Here is a 21,612-nt window from a genome sequence, read left to right as displayed (position 1 = left end):
TCAAGAGAAGGCAGCAGTTATAGCAAAAGACTAAAAGTGTAGTACTACAAAATAGTCCACAAGCCTCAATGGCATTCTCTTTCTCCATAGTGAAGTTTGTGGACTTCTTTACAGTACAGACACTTAAAAAAAATAACCACTTAAAGTAACAGCTGATACAGTTATAATTCTCTTCCAATTTCTATGTATTCTGGGTTGAATTGAAAGAATATAATTCCTCAGAGTTTCAGGAATCTACCTAAAACTAGGATCAAGCCATTGAGAAGTTTTGCTGTGATCACAATACTGTATTGTAATGCAAATATTGTATTATAATATATTGGTACACAAAACAAAAATATATTACAGATGTTACTCTTCACAGAATTTTGGTGAGTGCTGGCATCCAACAAATCTTTGACTGCTTCTGTCTTTGTTTTCTGATCATTTTGAAAAGAGCCTATAAGCTCTCAGGTAGGAACCTGTAAATTTATCTAATCCTTAACCAACACTTAGCACACATAATTCTGGAAAGCATGCCAGATGTTTCAACACATCTCTAAATTTTACACTTTGATACACATTATTTCCAGAGTTATAAGGATGAAAATATGTACTTCTTTTTCATTAAAACTTCCAAATATGGAGTAGGCGCTTATGTGAATAAATAGATTTGTCTTCAGTTAACAGCAATACATTGATTAGAAGTCTGTTTAGGTTAAAAAGATACTTTTCAAGCTTTCTTCCTCTTGCCCAATATTGAAACAACTTTAATATACTTGAATTCAGCTTTTTATAGTAAAAATCCCCAACCAAATATTTTTTCTACGTCCCAAGTATCAGATAAAATCCAGAGGCCATATATTACCCGTAGCAGAAAAGTGAGCTTGGAATCCCTGTAGCAAATGTGTCTCTGCTTGCCATTGCCCACATCAACAAGTGCTGTGATTACTTGGCCCAGGCAGCTTAATGATCGATTTATGTTACCTGCTTCCTGAAAATAGGGAGGGAACAAGAATGAATGGATTTGGTGGATGGAAAAGGGCACTGCATCTGAAAGGAGAAAGATGCCACAGATACTACAGAACTAACCTTTAACCTCAGCCCTTCTGTATGGGTGTCTTTCTGTCTCTCAGATCCTGCCAAGTCTACCAGGTTTAGCAGGGAAGACCGAATGTTAACAACCTCATTGTTTTTCTCCATGGATTCCACTGTGATAGTGAAAACTGCATGTGATCTGGAGGATTCTCTGTTCATTGAGGTCGATGCTACACGACGGTTTCTCCAGCCCGTAGTCAATACCTAAGCATGAAAAAGACATCACAGTTTCAAGTATCTCAGACTGTACTTCACATGCAGGTGACATAAGCAGCACTAGGCACAATTCCATGCTACAGGTTTTTAAAAAATCTCAAGGACAAGGACTTTTTTACTGTTTTCCAACATAAGTATTTTAAAAGTGAAAAAGATACAGCTACAGTCAAGCTTCGTAGCAGAACTAGTTATAATATTCACTTCTTTTCTCCAAAAGTGCCATTGCTGTTTGAAAGCATAACATATCCCATACTGGTGTATGTTAGCAGCACACAAAATAAAAAAAAGAATTTAAAGTCACTCAACTACTATGTTCATGTGTACCATTCATGGAGAAATAAACCTGACAATTACAGAACACGTGCTGCCCACTTAGCAGGAAATGTAGTTTTCTGTTACTATTTCAGAGATGCATAGGGCAAGCATTAGGGAAGGATTACTGTAATTGCCAATCATATATTCCAAACTCCAGAACTTTTTTGATTTTGTACAGGTGTGGGATAGTGAGGAAATAGACAGTCATTGCCTTAAACCAGCTTTTTTCACAGTGTGCTTTGGAGTATGGAGATAGGTGGAGAAGGTATCACAAACACAAAAAATGGGCAAAAAAATGTGCTGTAATCAAAGAGGAGTATTTACCAAAAAACCATCAAAATTAATAGTCCAAATATTAAAAGGTGCCAAAAAATACCTGGTATGCTTCAGCAGCAGATGACAACACCTGTTCAACAGCACCATCAACAAAGACTCCCTTCTTGATGTGTTCTCTGAGAAAGAGTCCAGCTGAAGCAGAGTCTAGCAAGTCAAATATCTGTTCGTTGTAGATTTCAATAAATGAGCATTTGCAGAGAAAACTCTTTCCACTGCCAGCCTGAAAAACAGAGCAATTTGCACTATAAACACATTTGCTTTATTAAGTCTGGCATTGTATGGCAGGCAAGTCTCTTTTCACAAGTATCTAAAGCTACTAGTTTGCATATATATCCTGCGTACCATACATTTCTGACAACCAACATCCAGAAATCTAGATGCATTTTTAGACTCAAAATATAAGCACAGGTGTGTCTGAAGAAACTGTACTATAATTTGGCAGCATATGAGATGCAAGCATTTCTCATTAATAAACTTGATGCAAGATGGCAATAATCTTGGTAACTTAATGGCTGCACGCCCAGTTTACCAACCTCAACTAATTTTTACTGTAAGACATTACTTTCACTGCAATAGTAAGTATAAAATAAATGTACCTTTTCCTTTTCCCGCTCAATTAGAAAAAATAAGTATTCAAAGCTCCGTGGAATTACACCTTTCAGACTGTGAGTGAAATTATCAGAATCAGATGGTCCTAAAGAGATTTTTAAATTAAAAAAAAATTAATTAGTACTACTCAAGAGTAGTGGCTGACATGAGGAATACATCTCAAGACAAAAAAAATTAAGAGACCACTGAAAGATTCATCTCTCTTGTGCACTTACCCATCATAGTAAAGGTCTTTCCTGACCCAGTTTGGCCACTAAGAAAAAAAAAAAAGGTAAAACTTTATTCTGGCTCTGAATTTTTCATTAATCTGCATTTTTTAAGGAGAAATCAAAGTTTAAAACAAACAAAATACATTCTTCTAAACTGAAGATAAGGAGAACACTGAGAAATCCGTCGGCTAAAGAGATATAAAAATAGAACAGCAAATTTTACCAAGAAAGCCCATTAGATAAATCACCTTTTGTCTCCCCACCCACCCACCATTTTCTTCCTTATTTCTGTTGAAAAGAGAAATTAGCATTAAAATAAATACAAAAACTAATATATACATAACATATACAAATATATACATAAAACTAATTTTGGGTCAGTCTTTTGAGTTTTATGTTACTCACTAATGTACATAAGGATATATTTGACTTAAAAGTATTTTTTTCTTTTCAGAGTTTTTTTTCCTAATGTAGTTATTAATCACGCTAGAGAAACTTCAGGGCAGTTTAATATAATTTTTCCACATTTTTATATTGTAACAAAGTAGACTTCATAGTTTTGCAAAAGTTGTGCTATGCTAAAAAAAAACCCAGTAAGGTTTTGATTAGATTAGCCCTTTAAGTCAGCATTTTCTGACCAAAGTGCTTCCTCAGTTTTCAAAATGAAAAAATATTGAGTTAATATAACAATATTTATAGTATTAGTCATGGATATATTTCTACTTTGAAAATATTCTAAAAGTTAAAATTATCATTCATGAGTTTTCCCACAGGCAGCCAAGAATCACTCAAGAGTTGAGCTGGCCAAATATCAAGTTAAAGTGATTTTCATTCCATTTTACTATGGACATACTGAAAACGACTAGCTTTCTCTTGAACAGTACAATGCAACTCCTACTTTTTAAGGAAATAATAGTAAGATTGAAATGAGTTTACATTCACATTACTAGCCTTAAGCGTTAAAAGCGTAACACCGACAAAAAGATTCCTCCAAGAGGAGCAAGGAATACCATGCAATGTTGCAAGAACACTCCCTATGCTGTGCTGCAGTAAGGAAGCACTTTCAAAGTTTACTGTAACATTAGGCAGGCTCCTGGCTCTTAAAACCACAACTACTCATTAGCACAATCTCCTTAAATGTTGCCATTGCTAGGAAATTACTGTAATTGCTATGAAATTACTTACTATGCAAAGATGGTTCCATTGTAGCCATTCATACAAGATTCAACAATGTTTTTAGCCACACTTGAGAACACAGACTCCTGGGGACAAGAGAAAGAGAAGGAACTTGGCACTACCTGTTTAAGTATCTTTTACATCAGTGGTGCCTATGCCATAACTTTATAATGTTTACAATAGATGCATTCCTTAAGGTAGACATGTACCACGACCTCTGGAATTCTCCCAGCAAAACAATACATCTTAAGTCTTTGTGATATAAATCATTCTCTCTGAAAAAAAAACTGTATTCTTTAATAAACCTGAAGAGAAATAATAAAATTCAGCATCATAGTAGCAGCTTCCAAATATATATTATTAATTTTTATCCAGTGGTTTTGATTATGTTATGCAGTTTATACCATCAGTAGGTCAGATGCCTGTGACACATATAAAATCTAGTGAGCTTTCAACATTTGCCACTGCACAAAGGCACATTGAACAGACCTGCACAACTTAGTCTCATCTATTTTCACATTTTTCTCTTAGATCTACAAAAAGCCTAGCTACTAATAACAGCCTACAGCAGGTGAGGTTTTTGGGAGATTTTGGGTTTTTTAAAAAAGAAATTAAATGGAATTGAAGTCTTAGAATTAAAATTATCTCCACAAAGGCAAACACAGTATCACAGAAATTAAATTGAAGGATTTTCTTTCCAGTATTACTTACCCCAGATGAGCAATGCATCTATTTAAAAGGTAAAAGTGTAAGAAGGAAGTACAGTAAACAGAATATAAACTCCTAAGTGCCTTAAATACAAAATGCAGGGCCAAGATTTGATGATCCTTGTAAGCCCCTTCCAACTCAGCATATTCTGCAATTCTGTGAAACCACATCTTAATATTGGCTACTGACTGCCAGTTATTTTTGTAGGTTTGTCTCAACAGGCAGATTTATGTTCTATCTATGGTGTTACCATAATGTTTACAAACAAAACTTTCAATTTGAATTTAAACTCCAATTAAAGAAATTAACAGCTAAAAAAATTACATCAGAACTATTGGAGAGCAAAATTCTGTGCAGCATTTCTGTACTATAACTACGTATTTCCAATCTGACCAAATTAGACCCAAGGCACTATATCTTTAGAAAGGCTTAGCATAGTAGTTACCAAAACTTGGGTGAAAACTGCAGTAGTTCTGAGATTCTGGAATGATTACCTGTGTTGTTTCCATATTTGCAACGTAATCAAAAGTGAAGATCTTGGGCTCAGGCTTCGAATGCAGGCGGATGGTATTTGATGAGAGAACAGATAAACACAGACCTTGATCTCCATCGGTTAATGCGGTTCTGTCTGAAGGGGGACGTACCCTTACAAAAACTTTGATAGCATCACCTTCAACACTAAATAAATATTTATGCATTAGATTACTTCAAAATAGATCTACCAGCTGGATGATAAAATTAAATCACAGCAATCACATTAAGCATGTGAAGTCTTACAAAGGTCTGTCCTGAAATCATACTACTTGTAGATGAATGTCAATTTGCTACAAGATTTGTTAAAGGTAAAAATGTGGGAGATTTAAAAAACAAAGAACATGCAGTTGCATGTAATTTATTGCTGTGGCACCTAACTTTAGCTCTAAAACAACACATTGCACAGTGAACTTGAGATGCCCTTCTTAGTCCTGGAAGTTTTAATAAACAAATGAAGCAGATAATGCTACAGTCCACCAAAAGAGTTGTTAGCATTTTTCTTTGGTGCTCACAAGAAGGAGAAGAATCAATTCCTCATCAATGAATCAAATAAAGCATAGCAAGTGCCTGCATCTAAAACATCCCTAACCTACTTCATCACATTTATCAGTAGGTAAATTTAGCTTTAATAAGTGCATGACTTACATTAAGGCTCTGATGAGTTCTGCCATAAATACCAATACACCCATAAAATATTAGTGAATTAAATTCTTACATGAAGTGGTAGCAAACTTGGATTTACTTTACTGCATTCTTTCCCAAAAGGCAGTTCTAGCAGCAGGGTGTTATAACTGCTATTTTTACTTTTGGTATACAAGAGAAAGGGAGAGAACAGTTTTAAAAGTAGAGAAGCATCTTCATGAATGCAATGAGTAGTGACAGAGGAAAGGGCTAAGAACACAAGCAGCAGCTGAGAAAGGGAAAATGTTATACTGGGTTTAAGCACACCAAATTAATTTGCCAAATGTGCTTTCATGGTATAACGGTATTCTGAGTTGTGGCACAGCTGGAGGAGGGCTTTTTGGTTCTTGTTTTAGTTTTGGGCTTCCTCATAGAATTGAAATTCCTAGTGGAATATTTCTTCAGATAAATTCTGGACTCCAGCTACAGAATTAGTGGACAAATGAGAACTTATTGCATGGCAGCATTCCAAGAGGAACCCAACATGTCAGCACAACAGTTTTATTATGAGAACAATTTTTTTTACATCTATAAGGACATTAAGAAAGAAAGGCAGCAATCTTAGGCAGGAAAAGACTGAAAGAAAAAGCTTTAAATTATCTCACAAAGCTATTCTAGGCTTTGTTTGCACTTTTTGTGCAATGTGATTATTCGTATATGGGAACTGGCCAATACTGCTTTACCTGGGTGAGTTCAACAGAGAGATTGAAGAGTCACGCGAATCTCCTATAAAAGAGAAACACACAAAATAAAAAAACTGCTCAAAAAAACCCACTTAAATAGAAAATACTGTAAGCAGTACGGAGGGAAATAAATGGAGAGCCTTATAAATATTTGTTTTGCGCATGAACCAGAACTGCATGAAAATATTTGGTAATTATCTTCCTTTGGCAGAAAGATTTCAGTTTGTTACAGAGGTGGAGAAAGCTCCATTCCTGTAATGTGAACACGCACACACTTGTCAATGTGTGTGCAATGAGTAGGCTCTTAATCTATATAAGGCTTTGCAAGTGTTTCAGAGAATTAGAAACATTTTGATAGTATTAAAAATTCCATTATACTTTAAACACTTAAGACTTAACACAGATAAACCATTACAGCACAACTTAGCTCTCCTGATATGACTGCAAAACCTCAATATCTTAAACGAGCAAAACTGAGTAGCTGTATTACTCTTATTTTTGTGAAATAATATTGATCACCCTGTAATGCATAAAGCTGTCCTGTACATATCTGGAGCACAAGTCTTACAAGGAGCAGCTGAAGGAGCTGGGGTTGTTTAGCCTGGAGAAAAGGAGGCTCCGGGGAGACCTCATCATTCTACAACTGCCTGGAAGGAGATTGTAGTCAGGCTGGGGTCGGACTCTTCTCCCAGGCGACAGGGCAAGAGGACATAGCCTCAAGCTGTGCCAGAGGAGATTCGGGTTGGACATCCGGAGGATGTCTTCACTGAAAGGATGATGAGACTTTGGAATGAGCTGCCCAGGGAGATGCTGGACTCATCATGCCTAGAGGTGTTTGGAGTAGCATTCAGTGCCGTGGTCTTGTTGATTAGGTGTTGATCACTCATAGGTTGGACTCCATGATATCAGAGGCCTTTTCCAACCTCATTGATTCTGTGGTATGAGCCTCATTTTGCACACCTTCAGATTTCAAGGAGACGGCACATGTTACCCCATAGGTAGGTAAAGTGACTTATTTTTTAATTAAGGGTGAATCTGACATGAAAGTACATAATATAGTAAAAATATTAACTAGACAGCAAAATTCCATTTAAAAATTAGCAAAATAACAATGAAAAATAATGCCTCAAGATATTCCAATAACAAAGACTTGGTAAAATCTTTAAAGGGACACCGTTTCTTTTGTATAGGAGGATTGCCTTTAAAAGCAGAATGAACAAGGATGTGCAAAGGTGCTAACCTTCTCATTGACACTCATACTACCTAACTATCCTGCTGTGTGAGCCTATATCTGCTTTGACTCACACAACATCTGAGAAACATTTTAGCTTCTAACTCAGTTATTTATTCTTCAATTGCTCAAGTTACCAAGGAAAGGAGTGCATTTTAAAAACTGAAATCAGACCGATAGGTACTTGCACAGCCCAGGGAGTAGCCTGAAATTGTGTCAGGGGAGGTTTAGGTTCGATATTAGAAAAAGGTTCTTTACACAGAGGGCACTGGAACAGGCTCCCCAGGAAGGCAGTCACAGCCCCAAGCCTGACAGAGTTCAGGAAGGGTTCAGACAATGCTCTCGGGCACATGGTGTGACTCCTGGGGACGGTGCTGTGCCGGGCCAGGAGCTGCACTCGCTGATCCTTGCGGATCCCTTCGAACGCAGCACGTTCGGCGTTTCTGGGAAAGGGCAGACTCTCAGCTACCCCGACACGGCCGGGGCAGCACCTGACCCGCGGGCACCGCAGGGCGGAACCCCCGCAGCACCGGCCGCCGGGGGAGCCGAGCCCTCCCAGCACGCTCGCACTGGCCCCGTCCGCTCTCACACGGCGGTGATGCCGCGCCGAGGCCCGCCTGCCCCGGGCAGAGCCGTCCCTCCGTCGCCGAGCCGCCCCGGTCCCCGCGTGCTCCCCGCACCGCGGGCACACCGCTGAGCCCCTTCCCGGCCGGCCCCGCTCACCTCTCACGCCGGGAGCCATGGTCGCTGCAGCCCCGGCGGCTCCCGCCCGCCCGCCGCTCCAAAATGGCGGCGCCTTTGAATTTGGCGCTCAGCGGCACGGCCCCGCCCCCTGCCCGAGGCCAGCGCGGGCGCCGCCATGTCCCCCCGCGCCCTCCTCCCTCGCCATTGGCTGAGAGCGGCCCCGCCCCCGCGCGTGCCGGGCGTTCCGGAAGGAGGCGCGCGTTGCCCTGTCCCGCCCGGAAGCGCGCGGCGCGGGGCGGCCATGAGCAAGAGGAACCAGGTGTCCTACGTGCGGCCGGCCGAGCCCGCCTTCCTCAGCCGCTTCAAGCGGCGGGTCGGGTATCGGGAGGGCCCCACGGTGGACACCAAGGTAACGCCCTGGCCCGGGGGTGGGAAGGGGCAGCGCCCGCTTCATGGCGCTTCCCGGGCCTTGATGCCGCCCAGCTCCGCCCCCTGCCTTCTCCCGAAGCGGGCGGTGGGGAAGCAGCACTCCCGGGTTTTGTAATGCGAGGGGGAGCCGTAGTTACCCGCTTGAAACTGACTGAAATCGCCTGTGTAACTTGTTTCTGCTTCTGTGTTGGATGCAAACAACCGCGCCAAGTCGCAGTGCCCCTGCCCGTGGCTGCTGCGGTGGGCTGGCGGAGCAGCCGCTTCAGCCTGCCGAGGGGCTGTGGGGACACCGCGGGAACAGCGGCCATGGGCCAGCTGAGCTCGCCTTTGAAATGCCCAGGCGCGAGGGAGGCGGTGTGGGCAAAGTGTTCTAAAAATACAGTAAAAATAATGATCGGAAAGGAGTTAACATGGGTTCGAACTGAAAGAGGGGAAATTTAGGGTAGATGTATGAAAAATACTTGACTGTGAGGGTGGTGAGACAGTTGCCCAGGGAGATTGTGGATGCCCCATCCCTGGATCTCTGCAGGGCCAGGCTGGGTGGAGCTCTGAGCAGCCTGGTCCAGTGGGAGGTGTTTCTGGCCATGGCAGAATGATCTTAGGTTCCCTCCCAGTACAAACCATCTTGCTGTAGGTCAGTGGTCATGAACTGTGTTGTGATGGCTGGGAAGGCAGGGCAGGGGCAGTAGGTCAGAGCCAACTTGTTAAAAGGCAAACTTTCCTGAGGCACAGGATTTTTTCTGCTTCCAGTGTGCTTTTGCATATGTTTTCCTCTAAGTGGGGTTTTACAGGATACCTTAAGAAATGAGCCCATCATTGTTATGGTAAAGCACATGTAAAACCCTTTGATGACTAGGAAAATTTAAACTTAAGCTATGGTAGTGCTATTTGTGCAGTTATGTTGTTACCTAATTTTACTTGAACAAACATTTGGATGATCCCACCCTGACCTGTATGTTGCCAAAGATGAACCTAGTGAAGAAAGCCCCCACTTCCCACTGGCCCATTGTTATGACCTGGATTTGTACTTATGCCACTGTGGATATACAAGTTACCTGTGAAAATACCTTTTATTGCAAACAAAGTATTGACTTTAACCACTGCCTCCATTTGCCTGTACTGCCTTTTAAGGTTCAGTTCAGATCTATGGTGGATCTTGACCTAAAGAAGCCATTACCACCTGACCTCTCCAGTGTGGTCAGTAAAGTAACAGTCACAATTATTTGTTTAAAAAGAACCCACTTCACGAGTTGGAATTTTAGATAAACTGTGTCTTTAATGAGTCTAGTACAAACTGTTTCACTTCACAAGAAAGACTGTGTTTTGTCTATCTCTTGGTAAATTCAGTAGATTACAGTAATACTGTCTTATACTTTTCCTTACAAAACGAAGTTTTCAGTTCCTGTAATATTGCCAAATTTCAGGTTGCTGCACTGAGGTTTCCATGCCAGGTTTATTTCGTAAATAAAATTATCTGAAATGATTCTTCTGTCTCAGTGCACAAGTTTGAGAGAGGGGAAACGGGAGCATGATCTTCCTTGTGTCAGTGCTGCTTGCAGTGATTTGTTTAGGCAGTTTAATAACCCAGCCACCATGGACCCACATTTCCCTTTATGCTGTTTTGAGTACAGCTTAGCAAGTTCAGATTTGGACCCATGCATTTGAACTTCATAGTGTTGCATGGCAGGCAGCAGTCAAGGTGGTGAACAAAATGAATGAATTAATTGCTTTCCAAGTTCCTGCTGTTCTGGTCTCTAGTTGAAGGAGCCCATACTCGCTCGCTGTTTCCTTCAATGGGAAGCCGTGTCTCAAATTTGGATTGTCCTTTGGACAACGTCTGTTGGGAGGGCCCAGCTCTGGCAGCTGTGCCAAGTCTCCTCAGTAACCCTTCTGCAAAAGTGAAACCAAAGAGAACTGGCCCACAACTGGAGTGATGATCAGAATGGCTTTTATTTCTCTCTTGTCCAGAGAGAGCAGCTTCCCCTTGCAGATGATGACAGTGACAACGGCAGTGACAAGGAAGATGAGCAGCCTCAAGTGGTGACGCTGAAAGAAGGGGACTTGACTGCTGAAGAAGCAATGAAAATTAAACAGCAAATCAAAGAGGCCTTAAAGTCAAATGAATCAGGTGAATTTCAAACTACTAATTTCTTGCTTTGTGTAATCAAAGAGATAGCCAATAAAAGGGGCCCTGATATTTGCTCAGTTTTCTGCCTTTTAATACTACCTTTGATTAGTTCTGAATTTTTCACCTAAATAATTTGCACTTGTGGTTCCTAATCTCAAGTCATTAAGTACATATTCAGACTGTCTGGCTTTTTATAATGATGCTGTTCTGTGCCTCTTGATTGTGCACCATCCTACCTCCAAATACCACCTCAAATTAATTTTTTTTTGATGTAATGGCATGTCATTATCCCAGTGCACAGTCTTTTGACATCACCTGTGATAATTTTTGAACTCATTAATTAGTTCAGCCAGATTTGACAGTGGAGTGGATGTTTTAAAGGTAATTGTATGAGTTCATGAAAGAGAGTGTCAGGGCAGAAGGACTCAGTTCTGTTCTTCAGCGGAAAGAATGGCAGATATGTGACTTGGGAACCCGTTCATTTTGCTGACTGGCCCATATATTTACTTGCTTAAAATCAATCCCAGGATGTGTTGTGACTTGCAAATACATTAAGCAAAGCTAAACAGATGATGCAATAGTGCCAAAAACTAGGAAGGTACAGAGAAAATGTTTCTTTGGTACAAAGAATTAGACAGAATGGAAAGATGGAAGTGGTGTGGGAGGGGCTGCTGCAGTTTGACAATAACAAAGTGAAACTACAGCTGATGGATACAGTTATGTTAGGAATTTCTCTCAGTATTCATCATTCAGATATGATTGACATAAGTGCTTTGAGAGTCCAGAAACTTCAATCATCACACAGGGTGTAATGAAATGTAGCTTTATCTTTTGCTGACAGAAGACTTGACAGATTGAATGTAACTACTACTATCTCTAGTGGAAATGTCTTGACAATTAAGAATACAGGACTGGAACCTCACAAGTATAAAATGGAAAGGTGAATCATAGAAACTGGACGTCTTCTGTGGTTAGCCATTATGGCTATTTACAAAAGCTGCTAATTGGATTTAGAGCACATTGTGAAGCCTAGCAAAAGGCTATCAATGTGACATCCTTAGCTTCTTTGTTTGCCATTTGGATTTGAAAATTCAAGTTTGTGATGCCTCTGTGTAGATGTATGTGTTAAAATTTAAATGGTATAAATGTAGAAGTCAGTAACAGTAGTGGGAGAAAGTATGTTGAGAATCTTACATTTTTTGAAAGGCAGACTGATGAGTAATCTTGATTTTTAATAATGTAAGTTAGCTTGAAACTAACTAAAACTGTGTCCTATTTGTTTCTGCAGGTAGATATGTATTTGTTAGGTCTAAGCAGGTAGAGGACTCGGACAGTATTTATGTGACTTGAACTCCTCTTTTGGAAGTTTTGGGTTTACTTCCTGGTGTCTTGTTATTGAAGTGTAGTGCATATAGATACTTGGTGTTGCAGTTTCTAAAGTCATCACAAAATTTCTTTTCACCCTCCTAGTATTGGGAGAAGTTTCAACTTATTGGAAAGAAATGTCATGGTTCTTTCTGAGCATTGACTTCCTTTTCATATAAGCAACTTGAACTTTGAATGATCACAGTAGGAGGAAAAATGATTTTGTAAGGCTGGGCAAAAAGAAGTAGTTGTCCATTAGAATCTATTGAGGTGGAGTCCATGCTGTGAAAAAAGTCCAAAAGAGCTACCAAGCTGAATACACAGTGTGAAATGGAAGTGTATTTGAATAGAGTGAGTGAACTTATTTGGTGGAAAAAGACATTCCTAAGACATAATTGTATGTAGTGAGGATGGCAGTATTGAGTCCCTGTAGGACTTTGTCACCTCTGCTTATTACCCCTTCAGCCCTTCAGTAATAACTTGCATTTGGAGGGAAAAATCCACAGAAGTAGGTAGCAGGAGTGTTGGGGACTGCTGCCCTCTGTTCTGCATTATTGTGTTACTACTCATTCATCTGCCTTTGCAGTTATTGTGAGGTCTTCGTGTCCTTTTCCTTTTTATGGCTTATGGGAATAAACAGGATAAGTTTTACTACTTATGCTACTGTGCTACTGTGTTCCTCTGCTATGGAGAGAACACAGTGTGCAATTTTCAGCGACGGGAGGTGTGTATGACTATGCTACAGCTTGCTGAAGGCTTTTTTGTGTTTTGGGCCATTTTTGAACTGTCAGTGTGACCTCTAGATTTAAATTCTGATTTCTAGTCTGAGGCAGCTATTTAGACACTTGGTTACTTCTAGTTTAATAAAGAGAGTTTTGAGTAACATGTGAATTTCTTTTATTTTTTAAGTTGTCAGTTTTGAAAATGGGAAGTATAAAGGAAGTTTGGTGCTGCATGACTTCATTGCATTTCATGTTGCTTTGATTTTTATCCCAGAGTTGAAAGTCAAATTAATATAATGGCTACTAGACAGTAATGTATAGCCCCAAATCACATCATTAGTGAAATTACATGAAGCTGGAAAGGTAATAGGGAAGTAAATTTCCCAACTGATAATCTTCCTTTCCAGCAGGCATCAAAGCTGAGACACTTTGATAGACCCTAAGAAATGTGCAACTATCTGTTGTGAATACAAACAGTTGTTCAAAACACACAAAGTACTCAGTTTTGAGGTTCTGCCCTCTTCTCTTTTTTATCTGTAGTGGTTGTCTTCATTTGAAGGACCTTGTCTTCAGGCTTTGGATTGGGATATTACTGTAGAATTTTCCATATCTCATTATAACTATTTTGACGAGGCTACAGTTTTTTAAGATTGTTTCAGTTTTGTTTGTTTGTTTTGGTTTGGTTTTTTTTAAAAATTTTTTTGTTTTGTTTTTGTTTGGTTTGGGTTTTTTTTTTTTTTTAATTTTAGACACCAGATGTTCCCATGACTTGCATTTTCTTTTACAGATGAATAACACTTCTGCATTAATTTGGTAAAACCAGCTGATTAATGTCCTAGTTGCCTGTAGTTGCCTCCTAAGGCAGAACAAATCCTAGTGAAGTTTTCTGTTGGCTTTTGCAAGTAGAGTCATAGAGATCTTTTTTATTTAGGACCAAACCTTTCTTCCATGAGAAAATGCTCTTCTGTTTTGAAACATTTTTTTCCATGGAGCAAAGACTTAGAGGCTTTTTAAAAAGAAATATTTTGTTCATGAGCAGTGATTTTGCTTAATGTTTTATGCATCATTTTATAAATTGTTCCTGTTGGTTCAGAGACAAAGAAAAATGGTCTTGTGAAAAATTAAATTTGCACAAAAGAAAATATGTCAATTACTGCAAGATATTTTGTCCCAACATTTGTTATAGTCTCTGAAATCAGGGTTTTTTTCCTAAGGCTCTTCTAGTTCATTTGGCCTCTGGGACACTGACATACACAGATGACCAAATCTGGCAAAAGGTGTCCTTTCTTGTTTAAAGCCTAATAATATTATTCTTGTTTCATTCAATATGCTGGGTTCTGGAAAAGGATGGGAAGGGGAAGAGACAAGGAGAATACAGTGTGTACTGTCTTGGCTATTGGAGCTCTTTCCGATTAAGCACAAGCTGTTCTGATAGAGCAGCTGTTACATCAGATACATCTCACAGAGTTAATGCTGCTCTTCATCACATGAAATAGCAGGAACCTAAATCAAAGCTAACTTTGCAGTGTTTAAGTAAGGAAAACTTTCCCAAGTGTTCTTATTAACGATTGAGACTGACTACCAGAGCAAAAATGGCCTTCTTGTCTTCATACCACCAGTGTGCCTAGTTCCTAGAGAAAATGCTTCCAAAGGCATGCATAGAAAACGGGTGGCCAGAAAGCAGTGGAACAAGCATCTGAAACAGTTGACCTGAACTTCTGACCTTAGAAACCATTAAGAAATATGCCAGGTTATTGTAATTTTTTTTCTCAACCTTCTATCTTTGAATAGACGTATATGGTTTCCACTGTTCCTTCTGTTATTCCTGACAGTTTTTGTGGCATTTGTATTTCCTTTTGCTTCATTGACCTATGTGGACAGAAACTGCTGAAAAGTGGTGCTGCCAACTGCACATATGACTACTAAATAAAAAAAAAACCCTGTAAACTGAAGAGCGGTGTTTATTTTTCGGACACTCTTTTCTACTTTTGTTGTTATATATAACCTAAAAGAAAAGAAGAAATTTCTGACTTTGTGGCTTCTTAAGTTGATGTCATTTGTGAAGTGAATTTTCAGCTCAACATCTGACTGTGCTCGTCTTGGTCAACCAGTGTAAAAGTTGTGATTCAGGTAGAAATCAACAATGACTAAGAACGGTGGGAATTTGAACTGCTAGTGTAGTTTTTGACTCATTTGTCAGAAGTGGATTTTATTATTTCTCCTGTAGTGCTTTTATGTATTTTACTTTGTATATTTTGGTGTATTTACCAGAAATCCTGCTTTCTATTATTTATAATACTAACAGAGTCTTTTACTGGGACTCTGTTTTAAAAGCTATCAACACTGAGATGATTTCTTTTGTCTGGTTTTTTTTTTTTTTGCATTGCTTAATACAAGTCAGTTTTTTGACACAAACAAAAAAGATAGCTGACAAATAAGAACCTGGTAAAATTACAAAGGCTAGAGTGAAGTCATTTTGCCAGCTGGAAAAGACAATCTTAGCAAATCAACACAAATTTCTTGAACTGCTACATCAAATTCTTTCAAAAAGCATAATCTGTCCTCACTCTCTCCACGTGTTGGTAAGGTAAGGCCAGGCCTACTGTGTTTCCTCATCTGCTTCATTCTTTGGCAAGCACTGCCAACACATACTCTCTGAAACTGGCCTGGGCTTCCTGCTGAAGGGAATGTCCTTGAGCACATAATGCAATTTTGATAGTGTTTAACCAGGCCAAGAGCTAAAATAATTTCCTTTGATGCAGAATGACCTGCAAATAGAATCGTGGCCTTGGAGGTCAAAGCTGAGCTAGTTGCTATTTTGGAGGAGTTTTTGAGCTTTGCTGTTTGTGCCCTTAGCGTATTAGATGTTTAAATTCATATTGCAAAGATACTTAACAGTTCCTCTATCTGGTTAGCAAAACAGAATAATGTAGTACAGTTCACAATGTGGGTAGCAGGGCAGTTGTGAGTAAAATTAAAATTTTTGTCCTCTGTTTTTCGATGGGTAACAAATACATAGCTGTTTATCTGTTTTCTTTTGTGGATATGCTTTGGTCACATTTTTAGGGGTTAGGTCTTTAAATTTACCACTCTAAGAAAATAAAAAAATTATTTATTTAAAGAGTGTCCAATGAGGTTTAGTGTTTTTGCTCCTCATGCTTATGCAGTTGCTGGTTGTTCCATTTCCACAGCTGTACAGGTACTGTATACACTTGGCGCTCTGACTGGCTGCAGTACATAGACAGTTGTATCTGCACATAAGGGAAGCTTTTCTTACAGATTTTTTTTTTTCAGAATGTGGCTTATATTGTGCCTCAGATGTTGTTTAAACTAGAAGATCTGTGTTTCCAAATAAACATTGCAGTTATGCACCAATTAGTAAGGGGGCCCAGCTTCTGTGAAAAACGATGCATAGTGTATTCTGATTCATAAGGTGTCATATGCTTTCAGTTCTGTTTTGCTCCCAGAATTTATTGTAGGCACTTCCTAAACTTCTGTATCACATGTACAGCATCTAAACACCTAAAGTCTCTATGCAGAGTTCACAATGGATCCATTGAGAAGTATGCTTTTCATATCTACAATTTATTGTTGTGGGTAGTTCCTTGTAACTGTAGTGCTTTTCTAATGCACCAAGACTGAAATATTTTTCCCCAAACCTGGTTAGTTATTTTCTGCATAGTAGTATTTTCTCATAAACTAGTGTAAAATCATAGGATCAAGGAATTGTTAGGATTGGAAAAGACCTCTAAGACCCATTGAGTCCCACTTACTAACCTAGCAATGCCATTTTGCCACTAAACCATGTCCCCAGTTACCATATATTTTTTGAACACTGCCAGGGATGGTGTTTCTATTACTTCGCTGGACAACTCATTCCAATGCCTGACCACCTTCACAGTGAAGAAACTTGTACTGGTATGCAATCTAAATTTCCCCATGCAGCCATTTCTTGTCTTACTGCTTGTTACTTGGAGAAGAGGCTGATGCCTACCTCAGTACAACCTCCTTTCAGGTAGCTGCAGAGAGAGATGAGGTGTCCCTTGAGCTCCTTTGCTCTAGACTGGACAGCCTCAGGTCCCTCAGCTGCTACTCAATAAGACCTGTGCTCCAGCTCATCACTGTATGCCCCTTTTGGGAGTATGCATTCTTTAGAAGCCATTGACAGAATTGGTGCTTAGTTTTTCAAGCTAGGTTTCTTCTTAAAAAAGGTCTCTGAAACTTAAGGAATTCTAAGTGACATTTCCTGCTGAAGTTGATGTCTTCATTTGTACCACAGCACCCTTAAGACACCAGATTTATTAGCTGTATTGTTTTGCGTATGCACTGAAGAGAGTTTCAGCCAGTGCTGTGTAGATAACACTGAAATGTTAAGTCTTCTGCCATAGTGCTGATATACTGAGGAAAGAATTTGTCTGAAAGAGAAGTTATTTATTGGTTATAATTAATTAGCACATAATCTTGTCAAACACATTTCTGTTGAGTAATGAATTTCACAAAAGTAATTTAGGAAAAATATCTTGCACAGAACCTATGGCTCCTTAACATTCTGTCACATATGCATTATAAAAATTGCAAACTACTGCAGCATGAGCCTTTGTGTCTGATTCATGACTTTACAATTACACTTTCTCTTCCAGAAATACTGCCCTGATGCTGTTACTTATGCAGTAGCTTTCCCACTCTGCCTGATAATCATGGAAGGGACTTCTGTTTTCAAGATTGTTGTCTGCTCCTCTGCATGTACTAGAGCAAAATTAGTCAGCTGGCATGCTTTGGTGATTTTGCAGATACAGAGAGACCCTGAAATGTATGAAAGACTTTCATGCGTTATGGTAATAAAGGGGAGGTTTATTACCATGTGATCTTTTTCAGCTGTCTCAGCAGGACAGAATATATTAAGGAAAAAAAGTTTTCCTTGTATATGTGCTATTTTGTTATTTGAAGAGATACCATAATTCTGAAATAAGTGTATTTGTTGTCGTGAATTTTACAAATACTTGGAGTGAGAGGATCCTATGAAGTTGTCCTCTCCATTTTGGTAAGTGGGTATGAATGGAATGTGTGGGAAAAGTTGTACTGCTCACAGTCTCTTCTAAGTTAGAGCTCTGGTTAGTGAAACCCCATTTCTAATAGGAACTGCAGGAGGATTGTCTTCAAGGGCTGGCTGCCATGGAGTAAGTGTGTGTGCATGAAGGATGTTTATTGATACAGAGTTTATGGCCAAAAAGTACATTTTCATGATTGTTTTATTATCTCAGAATCCTGGTTCACTGATACTGGTTCAAGATCATGGTGATTCAAGATAATAGTGAAGGTCTGTACTTGTTTGTGAACATGTGCAGATGAGTTCTGACTTCACTGTCTTTGTTATAGATGATGAACCAGAACCTGCTGATGGCAAAATTATGTTCAGGAAACCAGCCAAACGTTCATCAGAGAAGTGTTTGGACTTCAACGTAAGTTCAAGTAAGAAGATGAAAGAAGCAAAGAATATTAAGAAGGAAGCAGCTACTCAGAGTACAGCTAAGCAAGTAAAAAACAGCAGTCTTCTCTCATTTGATGATGAGGAAAATGATGATTAGGGGTTGTATTTTTTGTATTTTACTTGCCCTTCTAGAGACCTGAATAGCATTGAGGGCTTTCACAGAAATTGAAGCATGATGTCTGAGTCTTCTCTTACTTTGTTATAATCCAACTAGAGAAATATAGTATAAAATTAGCAAGAGCTAAGTCTTTGCAGTTAGTTGGAACTGTATGTCATGTCTTTATTTTAAAAGAGAATTTAACCGTGTATGTAAAAGCTATTTGAGGTCACAAATGAGTACCAAAATATACCTGTATATATTCAGTTTATAAATTTTCAGTTAATACATTTTGAAATGCCCTCCATTAGTAAAATGTATTTCCCCTATAATTCAGTAGGCTTAGTTGACAGTTGTGTGGTTTTTACCTCTTAGTGGTGAAATTCAAAACAGAGACACTTCATTGGTGTGGAACAGAGACTGGAGTTTTCTGTCTCACAGCTTAACAAAAGTTTGCACAACCTTTGCATTTGTAGTTTGCAAGATTAGCTCTTTGCAGAGCCTTGCAGTAAATTAGGCTGCAGTTGCTAAAGTCATGTAGTCTTGATCCTGTCTTTGGTGAATGCAGTCTAAGAAACATCAAATTCATTTGAATTGGTTGTGATAGCAAGGTATAAAAATTTTGATTCTAGTTGATCGTATCAACTAATGCAAAACAAGCCTAAATCATTGGAGATTGTGCACTTTGGTTTTGGCACTGATGAGCTCAGTGGTTTTGTGGTATTTGGGGTTTTCTTAAGTATATTTGTTCCAATTAGCTACCTATGTGTTTGTAATTATTTGGGATCTCAGACAGCTTGCTTTAAAAATGTATTTAATATTTACACTGTGGAAAACTATTATTTTGGTTTTCTTCAAGTACAAAGCTGTAAACAGGAAATTTAAGTCAAGACTAGTCAAGTCACACACTATAGCTGTGTGTGTCTTGGTTTAAGGCAATTTCCAGGGCAGACACTCCAAAATGAGTTACTGCCCCTTTTAGTTTTAACCACGCCCCTTTCACCAATAGGGAGAGATGAATACAAGAAAATAAAAGTGAAAAAGTAACAGTTTACTAAAAAATGAAACAGCAACAGGCAAGATAACAGTACTAATCACTAGATGCAAAGGTGTAGAATCCCATGGACTGCCTGGGAACAAAGAAAACAAGATGGCAGAGAAGCCCCTCCCTAAAAATAGTGGCCTCCATAGAAGAGGCCAGGGGACAAAGACAAGCTGGCAGAGAAGCCCCTTCTCCCAGTCATGTGGTGGAGAGAGAGACCAAAGGGGAAAAAAAACCTCACAGCATCTGAAACTCTGTTACTATAAAATTCCCTCTTCCCTTAAACAATAACCAACAGGGAACAAGGACAAAACATAAAGAAACCTGGACTCCAAAACCAGTCAAACACTGCCAAGCCATTTGCTCCACATCACCTGACAGGGTCTCTCTCCCAGTGGCAGCAGCTCCATCGACAGTGGCAGCTGGAATTGGTCAGCAGCTGGAACTCATGGAGGGACTTGGCCTCTGCCTCAGGAGAAGATCACAGGCACATGGCTGGGGCAACCTGGACTCTGCGCCCTCCTGCTTCAGCTGAGCGCTGCTGGTGGGCTGGAGTGACCATACAGAGTGGGGGCTGTTCTGTTTTTCCCATTTTGGTTCCATGGCTGCCCGTCCTGGGTGACAGTAATGAAAAAGAAAGGAAGGAAAAAAGGCCTGAAGAAAACATCCTCTCTGGCCCAGAGACCAAAACCAAGGGGAGCTTCTGCCTTGTGCTGCCTCAGCTTCTCAGTAGCCAGTGGGAGCACAAGAAAGGCCTGTGTGAGTGTTGTGCTACTTCTAAAGGAATCATGGCACTTCCTGCCTCTGCAAACCCGGGCAAGACCTTCCAGTTCTGCTTCTGACCTGCAGGTCTTAAAGGGAGAGTAACAATCTTGGGCAGATGGGTGTAGAAGGAAAGTGACCATTTCAGCACCTTTTATGTAACAGGGTGTGCTGAAATTCAAAATGACGTTGAGAGCTGATGGGATTTGGGAGAACTAGGTGGTGTAAATGTGACTAGTGACTTCGAAATGATTTGGATGTATGATGTGTTCTGTAACCATATGAAACCAGTTCTGCTGTGTGACAGGACATTGGAAATTATTTGGCCTGTAAAGCTTCATCGAGGAGCAAATTTCAAGTTGCTGTGTGAAACAGCTGGTTTTAGTTTGTTCATGTGGTAATAAACAATAAATTATGTTTTCTTTTAAGTGGTCCAAAGTTATTTTAATGAAAAGTTAAGTACATGAAATAAGATTTTTTTTTTGCCACATGATATTGGAGCTTCCTGTACCTGCTGCCTGTCTCCCTACATACCAGCTTCCTGCAGCATAACATCAGATGCAAGTCTGCACACTGTTTCACAGTTTGTGTGAGTACATGTTACCCTGCTTTTAAAAATGAATAGATCTGTTGTCCTTTCAGAAAATTGAAATCAGACCTATAAATGGGTCTTCTTGTTGTACTGGTCTCATATCAGAATTGCAAGAGAGGTGCTGTATGACAATTTGATTATTCCCATGAGGACATGTTACATTTGTAAATATGTAATTTGTCTGTATTCTCTGTACATAAAAAAAGAACAAATTTAGAAGGAATAAATACCAGGACCAAAGCTTCCCAGGGATCAGTATTTCCATTTATTTTGTATACTTAAATCTTGTTTAAATCCATTATTTATATACATATCTATATATATACATGCTCACCCATGAGTAATCATCTAGGATTCCAGCATACAAAAGGAGTATTTGTGCATCTGTCAACAATTGAGTAAATACTCTGACTTGCTGAGTCTCATCTGAAAGAATGAATTAAGCATTGACTCCTGTCTTAAACTCTGTTTGTCAGCACAGAAATACACTTGCTCACATTTTTTCTTGCAGTGCCTGGAAGTTCTTCA

General features: G+C 39.4%; 2 protein-coding genes across 3 annotated transcripts in view; one reads left to right on the top strand and one right to left on the bottom strand.

The window, feature by feature from the left end:
* The window catches only part of KIF15 (kinesin family member 15), a 35,538-nt gene extending 26,906 nt beyond the window's left edge, over positions 1–8,632 (bottom strand). Inside the window, exons 1-9 of the mRNA XM_085051349.1 lie at positions 8,499–8,632; positions 6,545–6,587; positions 5,141–5,324; positions 3,948–4,024; positions 2,769–2,806; positions 2,541–2,638; positions 1,985–2,164; positions 1,072–1,281; positions 848–973 (exon numbers count right to left, since the gene is read on the bottom strand). Of these exons, the coding sequence (XP_084907475.1) occupies positions 848–973; positions 1,072–1,281; positions 1,985–2,164; positions 2,541–2,638; positions 2,769–2,806; positions 3,948–4,024; positions 5,141–5,324; positions 6,545–6,587; positions 8,499–8,517 (975 nt within the window). The 5' untranslated portion in view covers positions 8,518–8,632. The remainder of the gene's footprint in view (positions 1–847; positions 974–1,071; positions 1,282–1,984; positions 2,165–2,540; positions 2,639–2,768; positions 2,807–3,947; positions 4,025–5,140; positions 5,325–6,544; positions 6,588–8,498) is intronic.
* A 68-nt stretch (positions 8,633–8,700) lies between these two features.
* KIAA1143 (KIAA1143 ortholog) lies at positions 8,701–20,920 on the top strand. 2 transcript variants are annotated; one of them, XM_085051350.1, is made up of 4 exons: positions 8,701–8,868; positions 10,857–11,016; positions 18,480–18,562; positions 20,029–20,920. In XM_085051350.1, the coding sequence occupies exons 1-4, from the start codon at positions 8,761–8,763 to the stop codon at positions 20,263–20,265; spliced, it is 588 nt and encodes a 195-aa protein (XP_084907476.1). In that variant the 5' UTR covers positions 8,701–8,760; the 3' UTR covers positions 20,266–20,920. The 2 variants fall into 2 exon arrangements, with proteins under 2 accessions (XP_084907476.1, XP_084907477.1); XM_085051351.1 differs by lacking the exon at positions 20,029–20,920 and having other exon boundaries at positions 8,703–8,868; positions 18,480–18,963.
* Positions 20,921–21,612: the final 692 nt, after the last annotated feature.

This window comes from Lichenostomus cassidix, chromosome 2 (assembly GCF_008360975.1).
Source record: "Lichenostomus cassidix isolate B80296 chromosome 2, HeHo_3.0, whole genome shotgun sequence".
In the NCBI taxonomy this organism is placed as follows: Eukaryota; Metazoa; Chordata; class Aves; order Passeriformes; family Meliphagidae; genus Lichenostomus; species Lichenostomus cassidix.
Note: the sequence above shows the minus strand (reverse complement) of the source record. Positions and strands in the feature narration are given on the sequence as shown.